Consider the following 24,007-nt stretch of genomic DNA (forward strand, 5'->3'; position numbering starts at 1 on the left):
TTTAATGTTTAGATCCTGGCAGCAATGTCAGTCTTTTCCGGAGTAAGGACAATGCTAGGCTTTTGTTGTACTTCATTTTAGTCTATTGAAAGTGTTATTTTCATCATTTACCTAAACTTTTAATATGTAGTCCAGAGTAGTCAAAAGATTAGATGGCACTGGGTCTCAGACCTTACATCACTAGTTATAGGCAGGTGAAGCATTATAATATATGGAATAAATCAGTCGGATGGGGAGTGAAGAACATGGCATATTATAACTAGCTATTGCAGGCGTTTTTAAAGACTGAGAACTGGTGCGATCAAAATTTTTCACGTCTGAATGACGTGAAATGTTTAGATAAATGACAGTACCGCTTTAAGGCTATGTTCACACTATGTGAGAGACCGGCCGTTCCGCAACCCGGCCGGGTCACAGAACGGCCAGTCTCAGAAAGGATCAACCAGCAGTACCGGCCGGATGATCTTTAGCACCGCAAAGTTCTGATGCAGGCGCATCCGTGCGCGCCTGCATCAGGACTCCCAACAGCACACAATGGAGCGTGCGGCCGGACCCGCTCGCTCCACAGTGTGCACTGACAGGGTTTTCTGCGGCCGCTATTCAATGAATAGCGGCCGCAGAAAACTGACATGCCAGTTTTCTATGGCACCACTAGGGATCCTGGCCGGAATCTATACTATGTGTATACGCTCCGGCCGGGATTCCCTCAGAAGGCAGCACTACGTAAGTTCTGTGGGAATCACGGCTGTTTAAACAACGGACGTGATTCCCACGGAACTTACATTGTGTGAACATAGCCTAAGGGTTTAGCTACTAGCCTCAAATAACTTTGTTGGTGCCCTGCTGCTATGTGCTGTATAGGCCTGTCCAGTCTGTTTATGTGGGTTCTAGCATTTGACTTTGGACGTTGCTCGGGTATACTGCAGAACTTTGCCTATTGGGTTTTGTGGTCCTGTTGTAATGATATTTCTTTCAGTCTGTTTTGCCCTATAGAATATTTGAACTTTATCTAAGCCATTCAGCTACACTACCAAATAGCCACCACAGATATCTAATGGTGAGTTGTCATTTGTTTTTGCTTGTAGCATTTTATGAGCTTCTTGTGCAACTGCTGATCGGTCCCACTATTCTGCCCTACTATAAGTCCTGTGGGTATCTGACTACTGGAAGCTACTTTGGGACCCATAAAGGGCGATTGGTAACGGTGGAGCACTCTTTATTGTATCATAACATGTAATGCAAAAAAAAAGAAATAAAAAATATTTGTGGGGTGAAAAGAGGAGGAAATTCTGCAACTTTTCAGGGAGTTTGTTTTTCATGTCGTTCAACATGTGGTACAGCTAACATATTTATGATTATTCTGTGGGTCAGTGCTGTTACAATGATACCAAATTCAAAGAGCTTTTCTTTTTATTCCATTTTTCTGGGGTATGATGTGACTGAAAATTCTGTCTTTTTATTAACCATACGGGACTGATCACATCTTAAGACCAAAGATACCGCAATGTACTGCCAGATCAGTTACAGGCTGTAATAGCAGATCTACCATGGCAGCTATGAAGGCAATTGACTGGGGTGCCGATCAGACCCCAGAACTGCCGACACTGGCCGATTTTTGGGTAAGTGAGCGCTCCTAGCAACATCCATTACTTATAATCAGCCCATTTACACCTATGGGCTGGGTTCACACTACGTATATTTCAGTCAGTATATTTCAGTCAGTATTGCAACCAAAACCAGGAGTGGATTAAAAACACAGAAAGGCTCTGTTCACACAATGTTGAAATTGAGTGGATGGCCGCCATGTAATGGCAAATATTTGCTGTTATTTTAGAACAACGCCTGTTATATTGAAATAATGGCAGTTATTTACCGTTATATGACGGCCATCCACTCAATTTCAACATTGTGTGAACATAGCCTTTCTGTGTTTTTAATTCACTCCTGGTTTTGGTTGCAATACTGACTGAAATATACTGACTGAAATATACATAGTATGAACGCAGCCTTAGGATATGTTCATACATTGTATGACACTGGGCATTCAGTGACCCGGCCGGGTCACGGAACAGCCGGTGTCAGATAAGATCATCACGGCCGGTACTGCGGAACCAGCAGGATGATCTTTAGCGTTGCTGAGTTCTGACGCAGGCGCATTAGTGCGTGCCCACATCAGAACTCCCCACTGCACACAATAGAGCGTTCGTCCGGAGCAGCGCGCTTCATTGTATGCACTGACAGGTTCTCTGCGGCCGCTATTCAATGAATAGCGGCCGAAGAAAACTGACATGTCAGTTTTAGCAGCGCCACTAGAGATCCAGGCCGGAGCGTATACTATATATACGTTCCGGCCGGGATTCCATAGACGGCAACGTAACGTATATTTTCGCATTAATCAAGGCCGTTTTTGCAATCGGCAACAACGGACGTACTTTTACGAAAATATACGTTGTGTGAACATGGCCTTAAACACCAGGTAATAGCAGCTCCACTTTATCTTTCAGGTCCACAGGAATATGAAGAAGCCATTGTCCTCAGCACTGAAAAAGATTATCTATAAAACTTCCAGAAACTCCTTCTGACTTTTCAATGTAAGGACTTGCTTGATCTGTACTTTATTTCTTGCTATTCCATTTATTTTCATGCTAAATCTTCATTTTGTATAATTTTTAGCTGACATTTTGGGGACTTCTCAACCAATTTACAATAGTTTCAGCTTACAATGATTATTCCGCAACCAGTTTCTATTAAAAATGTATGTTTGATGTGGATTACAGCACTGTTAGATCATCATCATCATTGTTCTTTGTGCTATGTTTGCTATCTATATACAGTGTGGTCTTCTTCAAAGGTTTCTCCACAATATCAGAAAGGATTTTTTTCTTCTCAGATGTACTGTATGAAATGGAAATGTTCTGATATAATGTAAGGTTAATGTTCGGCATAACATTTTGTCCCTATAATTGGAAAGTTTACTTTTCTCTTTTAACCAATTATGTTGGAAGGGTTGGGGTGGTATTAACCTCTGCTTGTCAAACATCAAAGTAAAAGAAGATTAACAAGTTTCATGCATAATACATATACGGATGGCTCCTTGCGTTTAGCCTCCAGTCTGAATCATCCAAATCCTTACTGAAATCACTCAAAATTGCTGTGCTGTTTTATATTTTTCTGCCTGCCACCGCTAGTGGATAAAGAACATTTCTATAATATATGGTCTGCACTTCAGGTAGTATAAATTTTGTTGGAAACATCATGTAACTGAGGCACACAGCGTGAAGATGAATCTAAATTGATGCGGTACGAGCACTATGTTCCAAGTTTTATTGGTACTCACGGCGTAAAATGTTATTTTTAAGGCAGCGCTACTGGCGAAAAAATAGGTCGAATGTGGTGGGAGCTTGAATAAGAACAAAATTAGAATATCCTATCAAATAAAGGTACAATTCAAAAAAATCCCTACACTAATAAATAATAAAATTCAGCCTTGTGCACAATAGGGACAAATCAGCAGGTTATATTTGTCTAACTTGCTGATGTTTCCCTTTAACTTGTCATAAAAAAAGTAAAGCTGTCACCAAAAATAACTTCTGATATGTAAAAAGTTTTTATCAGTCGAGGTATGAGTGTTTGGACCCCAACTGATCAGGAGAACCAGTAGAAAGAGGAGAGAATGTGCTAAGCACTGACTTTTCCTGACTCGTTCTCCTCTGATCGGTCAGGGTCTGAGTGTCTGGATAAAAATTTCTCATATGTGTTCAGACCATGACTGATCAGACAAACAAGTGAAGAGAGGTGCAAGCAGTCTATGTGTCTATGTAAGTGAGATGGCCTTCTCGGTCACAGGCTATAGGGACGTCTCAGTCACATGACAGCTGGGAGAGAAGGCGCTGAGGATGCACTTTTCCTGTTTCGTTTGCAATTTTAACACACAGACCCCAACAAATACAAATTTTTTGATAAGTCTCTGTGACATTTTGAATGTGTTTGTCCATGTAAGTTTATGTAGCTTGTAAAATCAGGCCTGTTTTCATACCTGTTTTTGATGACAATGCTGTCCTGGTAGAGGCGGTCATACATGCAGATCTTCAGGTCAACGTTAGAATTAGGAACATACACAGGGACGTCAATAGCAGATCCAGTGGCTGTCACAGGAATCTGAAAATAAATTCATTCTTTACAAGGTGCAGTCATTTTACAATTGTTAACCACCAACCTTTAGGCCAATGCTGCAACGTGCAGGAGACTTCAAGATACCATTAATATTTCCCGAGCATAAAAACTGAAGAGAAAAAAAAGCCGCAAATAGATAAAAGCTAGTTGGTGGTGTATATACAGTATATATACAAAACCAATTTAAACCCCTCTAGCAGACAATTGGGTTCCACTTGTCTCGATATCAGAATACAGAGAAAAAAAAAGCCATACTCACCTGCTGCACAGCTCCAGTGGTGCACTTCCCCAGCTTCCTCCTCTCCCTTCCTGTGGACGCACGAGTGAATACCCGGGGGGAGAATGGGAGCAGCCAATGGCTCCTTGATCTGCCACAGTGCCGCATTTAACTGTATGCACTCCAGAGGAGCACATACAGTTAAAAGGCCAGAGGCCGCACCTGGGGGCACCTACCCAGCTGCTGACATTGGTCCGGGATGGCTAGCAGATCCAGAATTCTGGAAAGTTTAAAAATACACATCTGGATCTTCCCAAAATTCCGGACACTTTTATTGTTCATCTGTGCCGGAATTCTGGATGAAAATAGGATCTATAATTTCCTGACCTGGATGGTACTGTATGTGCTTTATAGCAGGATGGTACTGTATGTGCTTTATAGCAGGATGGTACTGAATGTGCTTTATAGCAGGATGGTACTATATGTGCTTTATAGCAGGATGGTACTGTATGTGCTTTATAGCAGGATGGTACTGAATGTGCTTTATAGCAGGATGGTACTGTATGTGCTTTATAGCAGGATGGTACTGAATGTGCTTTATAGCAGGATGGTACTGTTGGTGCTTCATAGCAGGATGGTACTGTTGGTGCTTATAGCAGGATGGTAGTGTATGTGCTTTATAGCAGTATGGTACTATATGTGCTTTATAGCAGGATGGTACTATATGTGCTTTATAGCAGGATGGTACTGTATGTGCTTTATAGCAGGATGGTACTGTATGTGCTTTATAGCAGGACGGTACTGTATGTGCTTTATAGCAGGATGGTACTGTATGTGCTTTATAGCAGGATGGTACTGTTGGTGCTTCATAGCAGGATGGTACTGTTGGTGCTTTATAGCAGGATGGTACTGTATGTGCTTTATAGCAGGATGGTACTGTATGTGCTTTATAGCAGGATGGTACTGTTGGTGCTTCATAGCAGGATGGTACTGTTGGTGCTTTATAGCAGGATGGTAGTGTATGTGCTTTATAGCAGTATGGTACTATATGTGCTTTATAGCAGGATGGTACTGTATGTGCTTTATAGCAGGATGGTAGTGTATGTGCTTTATAGCAGTATGGTACTATATGTGCTTTATAGCAGGATGGTACTGTATGTGCTTTATAGCAGGATGGTACTGTTGGTGCTTTATAGCAGGATGGTAGTGTATGTGCTTTATAGCAGTATGGTACTATATGTGCTTTATAGCAGGATGGTACTGTATGTGCTTTATAGCAGGATGGTACTGTATGTGCTTTATAGCAGGATGGTACTGTATGTGCTTTATAGCAGGATGGTACTCTATGTGCTTTATAGCAGGATGGTACTGTATGTGCTTTATAGCAGGATGGTACTCTATGTGCTTTATAGCAGGATGGTACTCTGTGCTTTATAGCAGGATGGTACTCTATGTGCTTTTGCCAGGGTAGTGTTGAGGTGTTCAAATGTGCTTTTTCTTTGTGTTTAGAAAACAATGCAAATCAATGCAATTAAACACAAAAAGAAAATCTTTACACAATGGCTATTTAATATTAGGTGCACTTAGAAGGAGAAGAGACAGCTAAGTCACTAGAAAGCTTTAGGTATTAGTGTAGAAACTAGGAAGGAAATTCTGATAGCGCTGCTGGGTAGCATAGATCAAACAAATAATGATCTTGTGCTTCAACTTTATTTCGTGAAAATTCCCTGATCACACTTCTAGAATAAATGAAATATTTGGAGCAAAGAGAAACGGAACAGAAAAAATGTAGTTTTAAAATATTTGTGTATGTCTTCTTACTGAAAAAGTAACAGGGTTCCATTCCACTTCTGAATAGCTATGATTTATAAAAGGCACTGATGTGAGGATGGTGCGGTCTAGCTTACAGGTGGCAATCCAATTTAATCCACAGGTGTCTGATGGCAATCTGCTCCGGGCTCTATGCAGGTCAAACAGGTTCTTCCATTCCATTTTTTATGGACTTTATTTTGTGCATAGCGGCCATGTCATGATAAAACAGGGAAGGGGCCCGCCAAAAAATTGGGAGCACACAGTCATCTAAAATGTTGTTTTATGCTGCCACTGGGTCATGTGGACATAACGCTATTAGCTGTATACGTCTAAAATGGGCTTATGGTTTTTTTCAGCCACCTAAATTCTGTTATCATTAGGAAACATGGATAAATTATGGACTGACATTCATCTGAAATGAAGCAGCCAGCCAGATCATATTGATTGTCAAGGGCCAGGATTATGTGCGTCTAGCTTCTGGCTGTGTCACACACTAGACGGGGTGCACCTGCACTGCGCAATCTGCTGTTCCAGGTGCTGTGGCTTTACCAGATGCCATACCTGATGTTCTTGGGTACAGCATTTGGCATCAGGTATGGCATACATACACAGGACTGGGCGCAGCAGAACATGAGTGCAGCAATGCTGCAATCTGTGCAGACCGGCTGTTTCGTGACCCGGCCGATCTCTGAAAACATCAGCCCGGCTGGATGATCTTTTAGGGCGCAGGAACTCCCCACAGCACACTATGAAACTTGCGACCGCAGCCGCCCGCTCCATAGTGAGCACTGACATTGTTTTCTCGGCTGCTGTCAGTTCTTTGCGGCGCCGCGAGGGATCCCGGCCAAAGTGTATACGATGTGTATACGCTCCGGCCGGCATCCCATAGAAGGCAAGGCCACATATGTTTTCGTACAAAGTACTTTTATGAAAACATACGTTGTGTGAACATAGCCTTACCGTGTATGGATTCTGCATAACAAATTGATAGTGGGGTAAGCTTCTAAAGCTGTAGTTTTTCTATAGAAGAATTGCGATTAGCTTAAAAGGGGTATCCCATCTCATTTATCTATCCATGGGATAAAGGATATCTAGCATATTGGTGAAGTTCTGGCCACATAGACAGGCACTGATCCTGAGAACAGGGACAAAATTTCCCCCAGAATAAGTGGTGTACCGCCAACACTCCAGTCATTCTCTATATGTCTCTGAACATTGCCGAGCGCTGGACTTCATGAAATGGCAATGCCCCTTTAAAGTACTAAATGTTTCAATAATTAAAAAAATACACCTTTAAACTTTTATGGAAAAGACTATACCTTCCTTGTGTGTCCACATTAACTCCTAGGCCAGGCTTAAAGGGGTATAAAATGGGCGCATTCCAGCCGCAGAGAGAAATTCACCTTCGATCAGGGACAGGTACACTTTAAAGACCAAAAAATGCTACTTACAGCTTTGCAACTTTGGTTTTCAAAGGTGATCTGAAACAATGAACTTGATTTTCCCGGAAATGTCGGAGTAAAGACCACTGGTATTTTAACAGAAGAAAACGGTCTTATCTCTCCATCTGTCCCCTGAAATAGAGATTACATCAGACAAAACAAAAACAGCATGGGAGTAAAAAAAGAAGCAAGGACAAGCAAATACCTTGGCAATGAGAACGGCAATATAGAAGCTTCTACACTACAGCTTTGTAAACTAAAGAAGCCAAAACCTATTGACTGTGAAGGAATCCCCAAGAACAAAGTGCCAAAATGTCAGTCCCCAAGCTCTTGATCTGCTGTTTGTATATAGAAAAGTTATACCCAGTAATCCCATATCACATAGCTCTATGCTGCCCGCCTTCTTTAGTGAAATGACAATGGATCAGAGTTGTGATGATCACTGATACGTGAAAAAAAGTAAAGTTCGAAGAAGTAAAGTATATTGGGGCACATTTCACTTGTAAGTGAAAAGCTTTCATATGTGCTATAGATACTGAGCAGGTGGTGCATGTCTAAGGGTCCTATTACATGGAGCGATTTTAACGATTAACGACTAACGATAAACGATCACAAACAAGATTGTTTATTGTTAACCTAAAATCGTTCACCATATTACACAGAACGATAGTCGTTAGTTAGAATCGTTACGGATCATTCCTTCTGATCCCAGCAAAACAATGAACAATGTGCAATTGCACTGAACGATTAGTGAAAAAAAGCGAATGAGAGTGGAATTACAGCAAACGATAAGCGAATGCTTAACGATAATTTTAGGTTCAGATCTAAATTAACGATCAACAACATACGAATAATTTTTCGATTATTGCCTGCAATTACACAGAACGATTATCGTTATAATTTGAACGATATACCAAATTTTCATGCGATAATCGTCCCGTGTAATAGGGCCCTAAGGGTCCCATTAGACAAAGTGATTTTTCGTTTCTACTGATTACAGATTATTACGGAATTGCAAACAAGCATTTTTTTGGCACGACCTGAAAATCATTCACCATGATACAGGGAAAGATAGTTATTAGTTAAGATTGTAATTACGATAGTTCGTAAGTTTTAGTATATGAACAATCGTAATTACGAACGAACAATGTGTACACACACCGAAAGATCTGCGAAAGATTAGTAAACGATTAACGATGATTCAGCTCAAAAGATGCCATCAACGACATATGAACACATTTTTATTAGTCTTTTGATCGTTGCCTGCATACACACGGAAAGATTATCGCTTAAATTCGAACGATATAACGATTATAACCTTTCCGTGTAATAGGGCCCTAAGGCTAAATTCACTGAGCATGTACATGGTGAAGAAATCTCCAGTTATGCCAAACGTATGACTAAATATTGTCCTTTGCCATACCTTTGTTTATTAGGATTACAGATGAGTGAACCTGGATCATGCTCAGGTTCATCGGAACCCAAACTCTCAGCATTTCATTACTGGTGGCTGAAGAAGTTGGATGTAGCCCTAGGGTTGCCTGGAAAACATGGATACAGACATAGGCCATAGGCTGCATCCGTGTTTCCAGGACTCCCTAGGGCTGCATCCAACTTCTTCAGACACCATTAATCAAATGCAGAATTTTCGGGTTTGGATGATACAGCGCTCTTACCTCTCCCAGCTTGATATCAGCAATGTCCTCTAGAGAATTGCCCGGTCGGTCTTCATCCATCACTGCAGACTGTGCACTAACATCATCTAGTAAATCAAATGAACATAATAACGAAGGTTGTACATTATTTATTGAATCAGAACTAGCTCCATATTTCTCATTCATGATCTGATGCCATAACCAGTGCTTGGTAATATCTAGCTCACCAAGAAAACCATAGAGGTCACAAAGCGAGGATAAAAACATACACCACCGCTTGCCCTGACTAAATTCACACTAGTGTAACACTGACATGTGGGTCTCATAACCAAACTGATTGCTTGATATTTAAATGTTTTTATCTTGAGGCCATTGACTGTTTGATTATGTACCTGTGAAATAAAGTACTTTTAATGATTGTATTGCGGCGTGCTATGTTGCATTTTTGGCATATTACTTTTCTTTTTTGCTTGATGTTTCTTGGTATATATATGCCGGTAATGAAGCACCCAACCATATACTTTTCTCTTTTTTTTTTTAAAGAAATTAATAGTCCAGGCAATTTTAAGAAACTTTGTAATGGGGTTTATTAGGCAAATATGCCATTATCTGCATTTAAAAAGACAATCTTGACTCTTTTACATCAGTCAGGCCCTGTCTGTTCTATGGATGGGGAGGGGGGAGGAGGGAGATTAGTCGCCAGCAGAGAACAAAGGATTACACAGGGGGACCTGTGTGAAAGCCGGTATTCGGAGGTCAGAGAGGTCTGTGCTGACTTCAGAGGAGATAGCCCGGTGATGTAGCTGTAAATTAACTCTTTGTTGTCCTGTTTTGGTGCCTCATCTCCCTCAACCTCTCCCCTCTCCATAAGAGAACCATGAAGACAGGGGGGAGAGCTTCAAACTGCTTTTTCATGATAAAAATGCATTTTTAAGCTAATAAACCCAATTATAAAGTTTTTTTAAAATCGCCTGGACTATTGATTTCTGCAAAAAGAAAAAAAATTAAACAACAGCAACACTTTAACCCTTTGAGGACCAGGCCCAAAATGACCCAGTGGACCGCGCAAATTTTGATCTTAGTGTTTTCGTTTTTCCCTCCTCCCCTTCTAAGAGCTCTAGCACTCTCAGTTTTCTATCTACAAGCCATGTAAGAGCTTGTTTGTTACAGGAATAGTTGTACTTTGTAATGGCGTCTTTCATTTTACCATAACATGTATGATGGAATTCCAAATATATTATTTATGAAGATATAAATAGGTGAAATCGTAAAAAAGAATGCAATATGGTAACGTTTGGGGGGTTCCTGTGTCTACGTAATGCACTATATGGTAACAGCGACATGATACTATTATTCTATAGGTCAGCCCGAACACAACCATATGCAGGTTACACAGATTCTCTAATGTTATTTATGTATTTTTTTTATGAAATCCTTTTTTTGGCAATTAAATATTAATAAAATGGGCCTATTGTGACGCTTATAACGGTTTTATTTTTTCACCTATGGGGCTGTATGGGGTGTGATTTTTTTCCGCCATGATCTCTAGTTTTTATTAATACCATATTTGTGAAGATCGGACGTTTTGATCACTTTTTATAGATTTTTTTTATATATATAATGTAACATAAAATAGGTAATCTGCGCACTTTTTCCCCTCTTTTCGTGTACGCCGTTCGCCATGACGCTTTTTATATTTTATTAGATCGGACAATTACGCACGCTATGGTATATTATATGTTTATCTATTTATTTATTTTTATATGTTTTATTTATATCATGGGAAAGGGGGGTGATTTCAACTTTTATTGGGGGAGGGGTTTTGGGGTAGTGTAATAGTGTTTTGAACTTTTTTTTTTTTACACATTTGAAGTCCCTTTGGGGGACTTGTACATACATTACTTTGATTTTTACACTGACCATTGCTATGCCATAGGCATAGCATTGATCAGTGTTATCGGCGCTCTGCTCATTGAGCCTGCCTGTGCAGGCTTAGTGTAGCAGATCGCCGATCGGACCGCACAGAGGAAGGTAAGAGGCCTCCGGCGGTCCGTTTCAACGATCGGGACCCCCGCAGTCACACTGCGGGGGTCCCGATCGGTAAGTGACAGGGGACTCCCCCTGTCACTTACACTTAAACGCCGCAGCGTTTAAGGGGTTAATGACACGCGGCAGCGCGATCGCTGCAGTGGGTCATTACCGGTGAGGTCCCGGCTACAGTGAGCCCCCATCTGCTATGAAGCGCGCTCCGCTCCGGAACACGCTTCATAGCAGGAGAAACACCCAGGACGTAGAGTTACGACATGGGTCCTCTGGGGACAGACTTCCATGACGTAACCCTACGTCCAGGGTCGTCTAGGGGTTAAGCTATTAAGCTATACAATGTCATTATTGCGCCTTTGCTTCTGATAAGTATTTGCTTCTGACTGTATATGTTGGCTGCCGATGACCATATGCACTTAAACCATTGTGTTGCTAAGGTTAAGAAAGCTAAAAACCAAAGTAAAACTATCAAATGTGAAGAGAGAAATAGGTTACATACAATGGTTAGTAATCCTTACAAAGCACAAAACAAAGTACAGACATAAAAGAAATGTACCTATTGTAGCATTCGTATGAACCTTTGAGCTCTTGGTGTCTTCTCTCTGAGGACTGGTCCTATCATAGATGACGTCAGATTGAGCCGACTTTGGGATCTCGGCACTTTGATCAGCGAAATCTGGAGAAAAATTAACTCCTTCATCTGAAGAGATGTTGTCACCCATAGCTGAAGGCAGCTGAAAAATATAAAAATATTCTACGGCTAAGAGCTATAACAAAGACAAACTCAAATAGGTAGAACCAGTCTTGTTTGAGATGCATATGCCTATTTATATATTATTCATCTATAATTATGGTAATAATAAAGGCTGGTGATGCACATTGCATAAACCTGTGCAGGAGTGCAGAGACCAATCACCTCCCTGAGGAAGTGTGACTTGCACCCAGTACCTTACAGCTGGCAGCACAGCTCTCCGATGCTGTGCCCAGCACCCGATAACTAGGCATGGAGGCGGATCCACAGCGGCATGTAGTCTTGCTGCCTCCACCCTCTCCCCAACCCTCACCCTTGATTGACAGTCTGAGCACTGGGAACTTAATGCAGAGCCCAAATTGCCGTCCTGCCGGAGTCTATCGGGCACAGCGTCAGAGAGTTGCTTATACTTACCATCTCCTGAGGATCCTGGCCAACTGAGTGATGTCAAAGCCCGGCCATAGCTCTTGAAAAGGAGAGCGGTGGTCGGGAACCTAGGCAATGAGCAATCAACAGTACAGGGAGAGAAAGGGGCCAAGCTGGAAAAGAAAGCAATTTTGCTAATGCAAAGCATTTGCAAAATTTCTTTCTTTTGCATCTATCACCTAACAAAAGTTTAGGTGATGTGAGCACCCCTTTGAGAACCTCTAGTACAGATAGAAATACATATTTCTAGTACAGGTAGAAATATTTATCAGAATATGCTTTAATTTAGATCCAGTGTACTTTAGATTGCTAAATATTTTACCAGGTCTTCCACTATAATCCAGTATGAATCTGTCTATACTGCCAGCCTGCACCTGTATTTCAGTCCCGGTCTCATTTCCTACTCACCATGTCCTCCAAGGAGACATTTGGAGGTGTCTTCTGTGCATCATCAACTTGCGTTATTGGCTTTGCAGAAAACCTTGTCCCCAGAGCTCCTTTATTTGTCAGTGTGATGTAGTGGGTCACCGTCTCTCCGATGACATGCGTGCCAAAATCAATACATTTCTTATCTATGGCCAGCTGTAAAAAATGCCTCTGGTCAGATTATCATTATCATTTACTTATACCACGTAAAATTATTTATATCGATAACATGTTTCATGTTAAGAGTCGATGTATCACGGGCCATACCACATATCATACGGCTTTAAGTGCTTCATACTTCAGTTATAAACATCTGATGCATCATTTTAAATCAATGAGATGTCAAACGTAATAGCCAATCCAATATAAGCTCTGCTCAACACAGTGCATGCAGTAATAATCCCAGTTACAGGCAGCAGATACTATTGCTTACAGGATTAAAGGAGAAGTCCGGCGAAAATTTTCATTAAAGTATTGTATTGCCCCCCAAAAGCTATACAAATCACCAATATACACTTAATAAGGGAAATGCCTATAAAGTGCTTTTTTCCCTGCACTTACTACTGCATCAAGGCTTCACTTCCTGGATAACATGGTGATGTCACTTGCTGGATAACATGGTGATGTCACTTCCTGGATAACATGGTGATGTCACTTCCTGGATAAAATGGTGATGTCACTTCCTGGATAACATGGGGATGTCACTTCCTGGATAACATGGGGATGTCACTTCCTGGATAACATGGTGATGTCACTTCCTGGATAAAATGGTGATGTCACTTCCTGGATAACATGGTGATGTCACTTCCTGGATACCATGGTGATGTCACTTCCTGGATAACATGGTGATGTCACTTCCTGGATAACATGGTGATGTCACGAACCGACTCCCAGAGCTGTGCGGGCTGTGGCTGCTGGAGAGGATGGTGGCAGAGGGATGCTCAGTGTCCCTCCAGTGCCCTGTGTCCCTCAGTGTCCTCTCCAACAGCCACAGCCCACACAGCTCTGGGAGTCGGGTCGTGACATCACCATGTTTTCCAGGAAGTGACATCACCATGTTATCCAGGAAGGAAAACCTCGATGCAGTAGTAAGTGCAGGGAAAAAGCACTTTATAAGCATTTCCCGTAACAAGTGTATATTGGGGATTTGTATAACTTCTGGGGGGCAATACAATACTTTAATAAAGGCTTTTCCATTAAAGGTTATACCCTATCCACAGAATAGGGGATAACTATCTATTTAGTGATCAGTGTTAGCCATTGCCGAGTACAGAAGCAGTACTGCAAGTTCCATTACCTCACACTTCTTAGTTGTGCATCTGACAGGAAGAGAGAAGGGCCCGGTCTGAGCCAGCATCATCACCTCCCCTTCAAGATCTTCATTAATCTAGATAATGGACAATCATTAGACACAGTCAACAAACTCAGGCTTCTCACTCTACACTTCCCTGACGTCTAGTGTCTATCATACTCTATTACTTATATTGATTCCAGTAAAGAGTAAATAGATGGGGGATAAACTTGCTCCAAACTATGCCAGAAGTAGCTGGACGGTCCCAGACGGTCAGCATTGTCTTGGCACATTACTTCTAGTTTGCAGCAGCATTAGGGTATGTTCGCATGTAATGTTATGGGGAAAATCTTTTTCTTTCAAACCAACTGGTTTTAGAAAGTTATATAGATTTGTAATTTACTTCTTTAAAAATCTCAAGTCTTTCCCATACTTATCAGCTGCTGTATGTCCTGCAGGAAATGTTGTTTTCTCTTCAGTCTAACACAGTGCTCTCTGTTGACATCTCTGGGCGAGACAGGAACTGTCCAGAGTAGGAAAGGTTTTCTGGGGGATTTGCTGCTGCTCTGGACAGTTCCTGTCATGGACAGAGGTGGCAGCAGAGAACACTGTGTGAGACTGTAAAGAAAACAATATTAGCTACAGGACATACAGCAGCTGATAAGTATGGGAAAACTTGAGATTTTTAAATATTGGAGATTTTTAAGTAAATTACAAATGTATATAAAACTTTCTGAAACCAGTTGATTTGAAAGATTTTCGCTGGAGTACTCCTGTAACAGATGATGGTAGCTACTGCTATAGGAGTGCTATGGTTGACACTGTGTCTGGTTCTATATATGCCGATTTCTATAAAGAGGTATGTGCATACGTTTTTTGTTTGGATACTGTTTCATGACATTATGTGATAGTTTAAAAAAAAAAAAAAATATATATATATATATATATATATATATATATATATATATATATATATATATCCTTTATATAACACTAACGCTATCCACTTACCATTGGCTTAAACGTTACAATCATGTCACATGACATTCCTGCTGACATTTGTCCAGGTGGGTCGAATCTATAAAAGCCAAAAAGAAGAAATCACATGTGGGTGTACTACAACTCCCAGTATGCCTTAGGGAGACAAGACACCATCTTCAATGAGCAAACCTGTGATGCTAAACACATAGGCCTATTTGCGACCATCATGTTATGGACTACTAGTAGACGATCGGATTGATATTGTATATTGTGTGGTTTGTATTGGTTTATATGTCTGCTCAGTTATGGTTCCGGAGTACTCTGACTGACAGCAGCGTCTGTACACACAATCTCCCAGGGAAGAGATTAAGTCTCTAATATTATCATTCCCTTATCCTTACAGATGGCCGAGGCTTTGGGGCATCACGGCACAGCGGTCAGACAATAGTTCTCATGCGTCATCACTTGTCACTGGCTCATTACCAGCGTCCTGCGTCTCTGGTAATTCTCAGGTTTCAGGTTTTGGCCCTGGGCTCTAGGACAGATTGTGACCAGACATTATTTGTATTAAACACAAGTGAAGAAGCTGAGCTTCTCTATGGAATACGTATATAGTAACATAAATAGCCTGTGTACAGTATATGGAGAAAAGTAATAGGCCTCACCTTATACAGTAATTACTGAATAACAGTGTTTCTGTATAAAATGTAGCCCCTACCGATGCTGTCTGCCTTTACAAACATCTGTATAAGAATGGGTTACGCTACAGGGCTCCCCGAGACCGATCCGGTGCTGTCAATGGTGCCAGTTCCTGAACTTTCTTCGCCCCCCCCCCCCCTTTCCATATGTCAGGTGGTCCGGTTTTCTTGTTTTACCAGAAACCGATGACAACTGAGCATCAACTTTCATGAGGTTTTCTATGCCTCTTTTTTATAAGCCATGAGTTGTTAGACAGGACTAATGCAAGATGTGTTCCCCCGGCCTGTCCAGTCATCTGGCATCCAAATTTAAGTACCAGATATTATGAACTGTTCCATTCAGATGCATAGGATCAGTTCAAATGTAAATTTCCCACCGGCGGTTTGGGGCTGCACTGGAGGGAAAGAGTCGGACTGCCTGTTTTATATCAAAAAGAGGAAAATGTAGAGGGCACTCACCATTAAAAACGTATTGTTTATTCATTTTCTTCTTAAAAACACCATAGCAGGACGAGCATGGGAAAGGATGCTAGATCCTTCTAATCAGTGCAGCAGCGTGACATCTGTTTTGCGTAACAGACGCATCTGTTTTAATGGTGAGTGCCCTATACATTTTCCTCTTTTTGATGTCTACAATGATACACTATGTGGGACATTTATTAAGCCGGACTTATAAATGTCCCCGCATCTCCGGCGCTACGGAGATTTATGTAGAGGCGGACTGCCTCTACATAAAGTGTTAACAAAAATTATATAGTCCTCTAAGTCACAGCAGCCCTATGTGATATAGTATTGAAGCATAATAAAATAACAATATAAAATGCCGATTTAATTAGAATATATAAAATCACATGTAATGATCATGGAAACAATAAAATACAATAAAGGTACTAGTAAAAATGCCGCCGGGCCCTGGCGGGAAAATGAATAAAGGAATATTTGGATACCAGCACTGCGGGTTAAGTCTGTAATGGGTGATGTCCGAACAGCAATAGGCAGAGTAGCTATAGATATAATAGGCAGCTATGTGCCACGGAGTTTGCTGGTTACAGTAGTTCAGATGCAGTCATGTAGTTGTGGCAGTTTGTGCTCCACAAGGTAGCAACCTTGTATCAATCAGCAACAATGATAGCAATCCATAGATTTTTTAGCAGGATTCTTAGTCATATGCTGCTGCCAAAAACTGCTCTGGAGACATGAGCCTGGGTATCTGTGGTATGTCAGTATACTGGTACGGAAATGGCTGGGATTGCTGGGATCTTTAGTGTGTTTGTCAGTATACCAGTACTGGAATGACTGGGATTGCTGGGATCTGTAGTACTTCAGTGCCAGTCCAAGTACATTCTACAGACACATATTTGTCTAGGGTGGAGGTTGTGTAGTAGTAAAGAAAGCGTCTGGTGTCTGTGACACCTCTCACCCGTCCCGATGGAGATACAGCAGCAGAAGCGATCAGGGCCAGCCTGTGGCAATGCGTCCTGGTATAGTGGCAGGAGCAGTTCACACACTGCGCGGCCGCGCTCTGGATGCTCTCACCGTCCTCTTTTTGTCAGTTTCTGATGCAGCAATATTAAGGTGTAACCAGCAGTTTGTTTGGAGAAAATGGCATAGGTTGAATGGGGCCCCAATAGTTAAAATGGTGTATAGGACTTGCTCATACACATGTGTGGGAGCATAAGATTTAGCCATACGCGTTTCAGAGTGTCAGGTTCACTCCTTCATCAGTGGCACAGTATCACCCTAGACAAATAAGAATGTGTCTGTAGAATGTACTTGGACTGGTACTGTATAGTACTACAGATCCCAGCAATCCCAGTCATTCCAGTACTGGTATACTGACAAACACACTACAGATCCCAGCAATCCCAGCCATTTCAGTACCAGTATGCTGACATACCATAGATACTCACCAACTCATGTCTCCAGAGCAGTTTTTGGCAGCAGCATATGACTAAGAATCCTGCTAAAAATCGACAGTTTGTGATTTTCTACTGTTGGTTATAGAATATCTATGGATTGCTATCATTGTTGCTGATTGATACAAGGTTGCTAACTTGTGGAGCACAAACTGCCACAACTACGTGACTGCATCTGAACTACTGTAACCAGCAAACTCCGTGGCACATAGCTGCCTATTATATCTATAGCTACTCTGCCTATTGCTGTTCGGACATCACCAATTACAGATTTAACCCGCAGTGCTGGTATCCAAATATTCATTTATTCATTTTCCCGCCAGGGCCCGGCGGCATTTTTACTAGTACCTTTATTGTACTTTATTGTTTCCATGATCATTACATGTGATTTTATATATTCTAATTAAATCGGCATTTTATATTGTTATTTTACTTTGCTTCAATACTATATCACATAGGGCTGCTGTGACTTAGAGGACTATATAATTTTTGTTAACACTTCTTGGTACTCATATGCCACTATAGGTAGGGGCAGACTATATTTTAACCTCAGTCATTTGCACTTAGACCTGTGAGCTGCACCACTTCCCCCTTTTGTTCTAGAATCCATATCTTGCCTCTACATAAATCCCGTGCGCGTCGGTGCGCACAGCCGAAAACCTACACCACCTGAAAGGTGGAGTAGGTTTTCGGTGTATCTTTGCGCTGAAAAAATGATAAATCGCGCTGACTCTGAGTCCGCGCCCCCCGTAACGCCCCCTCCCCACCCCCGGCGTACTCGGCGTGAAGTGCTGATATGTGAATATTTTATTCGCAAATCGGCCATTTGCAAATAAAATCATTCGCATATCGGCACTTTACGCCGAAAATCTTCAGTACGCCGGATGATGCATGTCCCCCTATATCTCCAGTAGAAGTGAGCACCCCATACGTTATGTGAACTCTTACCCCTAATTAAATCCATACTGGAAGAAAGTCTGTAAATGTTTCAATAGTGCTGTTTCTCTATACATTTAAGACTGCCTGTTTTATGTGACAGGGGCCCTCTCTCTTGAATCCTTCTCCATCAGCAGTGAGTGGTATTATTAAGAAGCATTTATGAACCACAGTAACTTAGTCATTACGTGAAGACTAGAGATAAGCGAGTACTAAAGTGCTCACATGCTTGTTACTCGAGTATTTTCAGATGCTTGAGTGCTCAATTTGATAAACAACCCCATTCAAGTCAATGGGAGACTAAAGCATTTTTTTAGGGGCCTCCCAATTGGTAGAGGGTAGGGTGTCTGGTGCACCTGAAAACCTCAGAAAGTGATTGACACACCATGGGAATAGAACTGGAACAGCAGGGGAGCATGCATGGATGTACTAAAGACTCCCAGGTGCCTGAATTATTCCATTTTTACAGATTGACAATATTGCGTACCCAACACAAGATAAAGTCCAAATTAAAGTAGGGGAAAAAAGTTAGAAAAGACTCTTTTCTTGTAGAGAAACAAAAAAAAAAAAGAAAATGATAACTTTGTGGGAACAGTTTGGGTTCGTCCCTTTTCTCTTTCAGCATGACTGCGTCCACGGCAAGCTTCATAAAGGCATGGAGAGGAGTCTGGTGTGAAGGAACATGGCTGGATCCACAGTGGCCTGACCTCAACCCCATCAAACACTTTTTGAATGAATTAGAATGGAGATTATGAACTAGACCCTCTTATCCAATATCCAACTCCATATTATTATCTATATTGACTTACAGCATGGGTCTCAAACTCAATTTACCTGGGGGCCGCTAGAGGTAGAGTCTGGGTGAGGCTGGGCCGCATCAGGTTTTCCACAAGAAGGGGACTGGGGGGAGCTGGGGGGTGACACGGGGGACTGGGGGTGACACAGGGGACTGGGGGGAGCAGGGGGGTAACACAGGGGACTGGGGGTGACAAAGGGGACTGGGGGTCCCTGAAAGGGGACTGGGGGTCTCTGAGAGGGGACTGGGGATGACACAGGGAACTGGGGGGAGCAGGGGTGACAGAGGGGAGCTGGGGGGTGACACAGGGGACTGGGGGGAGCAGGGGGGTGACACTGGGGACTGGAGGTGACAAAGGGGACTGGGGGTCCCTGAGAGGGGACTGGGGGTGACACAGGGGACTGGGGGGAGCAGGGGTGACAGAGGGGAGCTGGGGGTGACACAGGAGACTGGGGGGAGCAGGGGGGTGACACAGGGGACTGGGGGTGACAAAGGGGACTGGGGGTCCCTGAGAGGGGACTGGGGGTGACACAGGGGACTGGGGGGAGCAGGGGTGACAGAGGGGAGCTGGGGGTGACAGAGGGGAGCTGGGGGTGACACAGGAGACTGGGGGGAGCAGGGGGGTGACACAGGGGACTGGGGGTGACAAAGGGGACTGGGGGGAGCAGGGGTGACAGAGGGGAGCTGGGGGGTGACACAGGGGACTGGGGGGAGCAGGGGGGTGACACTGGGGACTGGAGGTGACAAAGGGGACTGGGGGTCCCTGAGAGGGGACTGGGGGTGACACAGGGGACTGGGGGGAGCAGGGGTGACAGAGGGGAGCTGGGGGTGACACAGGAGACTGGGGGGAGCAGGGGGGTGACACAGGGGACTGGGGGTGACAAAGGGGACTGGGAGTCTCTGAGAGGGGACTGGGGGGAGCTGAGAGGGGACTGGGGGGAGCTGGACACACCCCTCCTCCTCCTCTCACCCCTGGCACCGGCGCTCTCCTCTCAGCCGCACATGCAGCTCCTCGATCTCTGGAGGAGGAGGCCGCGGGGACTGCAGGGTGAGGTGATCGCATCGCTGCAAGTCCTGGGGCTGTAAAGCAGGATCGGGGATCTGCACTGCATCCCCCGATCCTGCTGAACAGCCCCAGGACTTGCAGCGATGCGATCACCTTGGAGTCCCTGCGGCCTCCTCCTCCAGAGACCGGGGAGCTGCATGTGCGGCAGGGACGCTAGGGGGCGGCAGGTCTGCCAGGAGGCTGTTGGCCCCTGCACTGCACAACTCCCCTCCCACCACCACGGCCGCTGCCCACCTCTCCGTCGTCTTCGGGAGGCCGGCCGAACAGCTGCAGCCGTCCCTGATGCCGGCCCCCCTCTGCCGCGTCATCAGCTGCTCAGCCGCGATTGGCTGAGCATAAAGTTAAGCTCAGCCAATCGCGGCTGAGCTGCTGATGAGGGCCGCACTTACAGGGAAGCTACCATTGAGGTGGGGGCCGCAAACTAGTGTCCCAAGGGCCGCAGTTGGCCCGCGGGCCGCGAGTTTGAGACCCCTGACTTACAGTATACGGCCACTTAATAAGGTGGTTTTGGTGGTTTCCCCACAGGAGCCACCCCTTGGCTGGGTCCTTGCTGGAGGGATATCTGGCTAGTCTTGTGTTTTGAGACTCTTAAATGAGGCTCCACTGCCTCTTTTTTGCATATTTGTATTTCCCAGGGAGCAATGCACCTAGGATTTCACTGCATTGAGCACTTTTACCAGCAGCTGGCAGTGTTATCTTTGGCTGGTCTCCCTGAGATCAGTGATCTGTTTCTCTTATGGCTCTACTAGGCATTGCTCTCACCTAGCCAGAATCCTGCTCCACACTGATGAGGGGCAACACCCCAAAACAGCTGTGTGTGGATGGATACTTGGCCTTGGTTCTTTCCTTGTCATTACATTGACTTATAGGGCTACTTAATATGGTGGAATCATTACAGGAGCCACCCCTTGGCTGGGTCCTTCCCGGAGGGATATCTTGCTAGTCCTGTGTTTCGACACTCTTAAATGAGGCTCCATGGGCTCTTCTTTACATAGAGTAGTTATGCAGGAAATCAGAAATTAAGATCCTATGTAAAAATCAGCTATAAATGCTATTGTACAAGGCCGATTAGCACAACAATAAACCAACTACTTATACTGTATATGACCCTCTTTTGAGCGTGAAACAGCTCTGACAGTTCAATCGCTGCCTTATATTTCCCGCTCCCTTGCAAGACGCCCTTTTCAACGTTATTCACTTCACGTCAGTAGTTTTAATGTTATGGCCGATAGACGTATGGCACTGAATACGTACCATTAAAAATGAAGGTCACAGAATGCCTTCATTGTTTTTCCCATCACATCTTCCCGCTGAAACCTTGACACGGGCGAGCCGCAATGTGAAGTTTCTATGATAATCTAATTCTGTATTGTGGCGTTTGCTTCCACCAGCTCATAAACTGTGTCACACTGTATCTATCAGTCACGCCTCAATGTCATACACAATCCTCATCTTTAACACACAGTAACTTTAAAAACTGCTCACCTTAGGGGAAAAGTGAATTCTCACAATGCTGAAAGTTATTAGAAACAAGAAAACTTAACAAGAAGAAGTTGTTGGAATGGAATGAAGTGCCATATGGGTCAATGTAATGATCATATATGTACAATGGTGCGGAGGCGCCTCTAGCATGGATACAAGATGAGATACGGGTGGGTATGGAGTATACAGGTTCTGTATCCTTTATACAGCACATTCATCCATATATGTTATAGCTGGTCAAGTAGATTCTGCACACTTAGGGCCCTTGCACACTGAGGAAATCACGTGGATAAGCTCTGGCAGATTCTGTGCACGCTCCCGCTTAAAAATCTGGCCGTCCCATAGACTCCATTCTATAGTCAGACGGCTTCCGCTGTCCACCCAAAGAATTGACATGTCACTTTTTTGGGTGAACGACGGAATTCACTGGACCATAGAATAGAGCTTATGGGATAGGCAGAACGTCAAGGGGGGGGGGGGGGAGCAACAAAGTTATCCGCTTAATTTCCTCAGTGTGCAAAGGCCCTAATAGGCTGCCATACTGGCTTGCCATAGATGCTGTATTAGTGACAGATCTGGCGATCACACTGCACAAATGCATTTGTATTACATTATTGTTAAACCAGTCTGAGTTTGTGTTCTCACAACGTGATTTATTGATAATAATGGTCGCAAATAATGATCATGACCGTGATTATCAATAGATTGCCGTAGCGGGAAAACAGCCTAGGGGTATGTTCACACTCAGTAAATCAGTCTCAGTGTCCCATAGCCTGTCTCTCAGAACGGGGAGCGGCGGCAGCGGAAGAGCGTACGCTCTTCCCTCGACAAGCTATGGGACACTGAGACAGGCCGGATTCCACCTGATTTACTCAGTGTGAACATACCCTTAAGCCCAAAACTTTAACAAGTCCTTTCACTGCAAAACACAACAATTTATAATGTTATACTGTACACTATTCTAATATTAGGCTTGCAATCTGTCCAAACATAGGTCACAATTTCAGAAATATGCTATGTCACCGGCTAAGCACTCATATTACTGTATACATTGCAGGATCTGCGGCCAGCAGCATTGTAATGAAATGAAACCTACATGCTGAGGGCCAATTGCACAGAACGTGCACTGTACTAAGTAAAGTACACTACACAGTGATGCTATGAAAACCGGTTATTAGCAGCTGTAAATGCCGTTTCTGGATCCACTTCAAATACACAACAGATTGGAAGTGAATGTGAATGATAAATGACTTACTGTATGGCGATGAAGTCCTTCAAATGATCACTTACTCCCACCAGCTTGCAGAAATTAATTGTATAGGATGCATTCGTCAAAGTGATTTTTTTCTTGTAAGTCTTTCCCACATCAAGGTCCTGAAATTTTAAAGTGGAGGAAGAATAAACCTGATTTTATCTGATGTTCCAGCAGTCCGGCTTAAAGAGGTATTGTCATCTTGTTACATTATCCCCGTCCCTTAACAATGATCTGTGGCCCCATAGACAATAAGTGAAGTGGTGGCTGCACAGGCGCATTATGTCTCTGTTCTTGGAATTGTCTAGGACCACCACTGATCTGCTTGTTGCTTCTCTCAATCCCCCCATGTGCCTGCTTAGTTTTGATAACCTCTTGTCCTTGGCTATGGCCCACTTTTGGGCATCCAAGTTGGGTCACATGCTTAGTTCAGTTGCGGTATTTTATTCTGTCTAGTAGTACTGCCAGTTGGTTTTCCCTTCACATGCAAGGAAGGGGGATTGTGTGAAAGTGCTTGCACTACTGCATGGATACAGCAGAATAAAATACTAGTGAGGAAACCAGAAAGTGAAAAGATTCCTGGGAGGGAGAGAGAAAGAGTACATGGCTATGTTAACACATAGTATTTCCGTCAGTCATTTGGT

The 24,007-nt window shown here is 43.3% G+C and overlaps 1 protein-coding gene across 4 annotated transcripts in view; it reads right to left on the reverse strand.

Annotated features, from left to right (window-relative positions):
• Positions 1–24,007, reverse strand: part of CFAP74 (cilia and flagella associated protein 74) — a 97,984-nt gene that overhangs the window by 40,426 nt on the left and 33,551 nt on the right. For all 4 annotated transcript variants that reach the window (XM_069947952.1, XM_069947951.1, XM_069947954.1 and 1 more), the window contains 8 exons: positions 23,367–23,485; positions 15,248–15,314; positions 14,243–14,332; positions 12,928–13,101; positions 11,899–12,076; positions 9,321–9,406; positions 7,654–7,776; positions 4,037–4,158 (listed from right to left, as the gene is read on the reverse strand). In XM_069947952.1, coding sequence (XP_069804053.1) covers positions 4,037–4,158; positions 7,654–7,776; positions 9,321–9,406; positions 11,899–12,076; positions 12,928–13,101; positions 14,243–14,332; positions 15,248–15,314; positions 23,367–23,485 — 959 coding nt within the window. The remainder of the gene's footprint in view (positions 1–4,036; positions 4,159–7,653; positions 7,777–9,320; positions 9,407–11,898; positions 12,077–12,927; positions 13,102–14,242; positions 14,333–15,247; positions 15,315–23,366; positions 23,486–24,007) is intronic.

The sequence above is a fragment of the Dendropsophus ebraccatus genome, chromosome 12 (assembly GCF_027789765.1).
Source record: "Dendropsophus ebraccatus isolate aDenEbr1 chromosome 12, aDenEbr1.pat, whole genome shotgun sequence".
Classification (NCBI taxonomy): domain Eukaryota; kingdom Metazoa; phylum Chordata; class Amphibia; order Anura; family Hylidae; genus Dendropsophus; species Dendropsophus ebraccatus.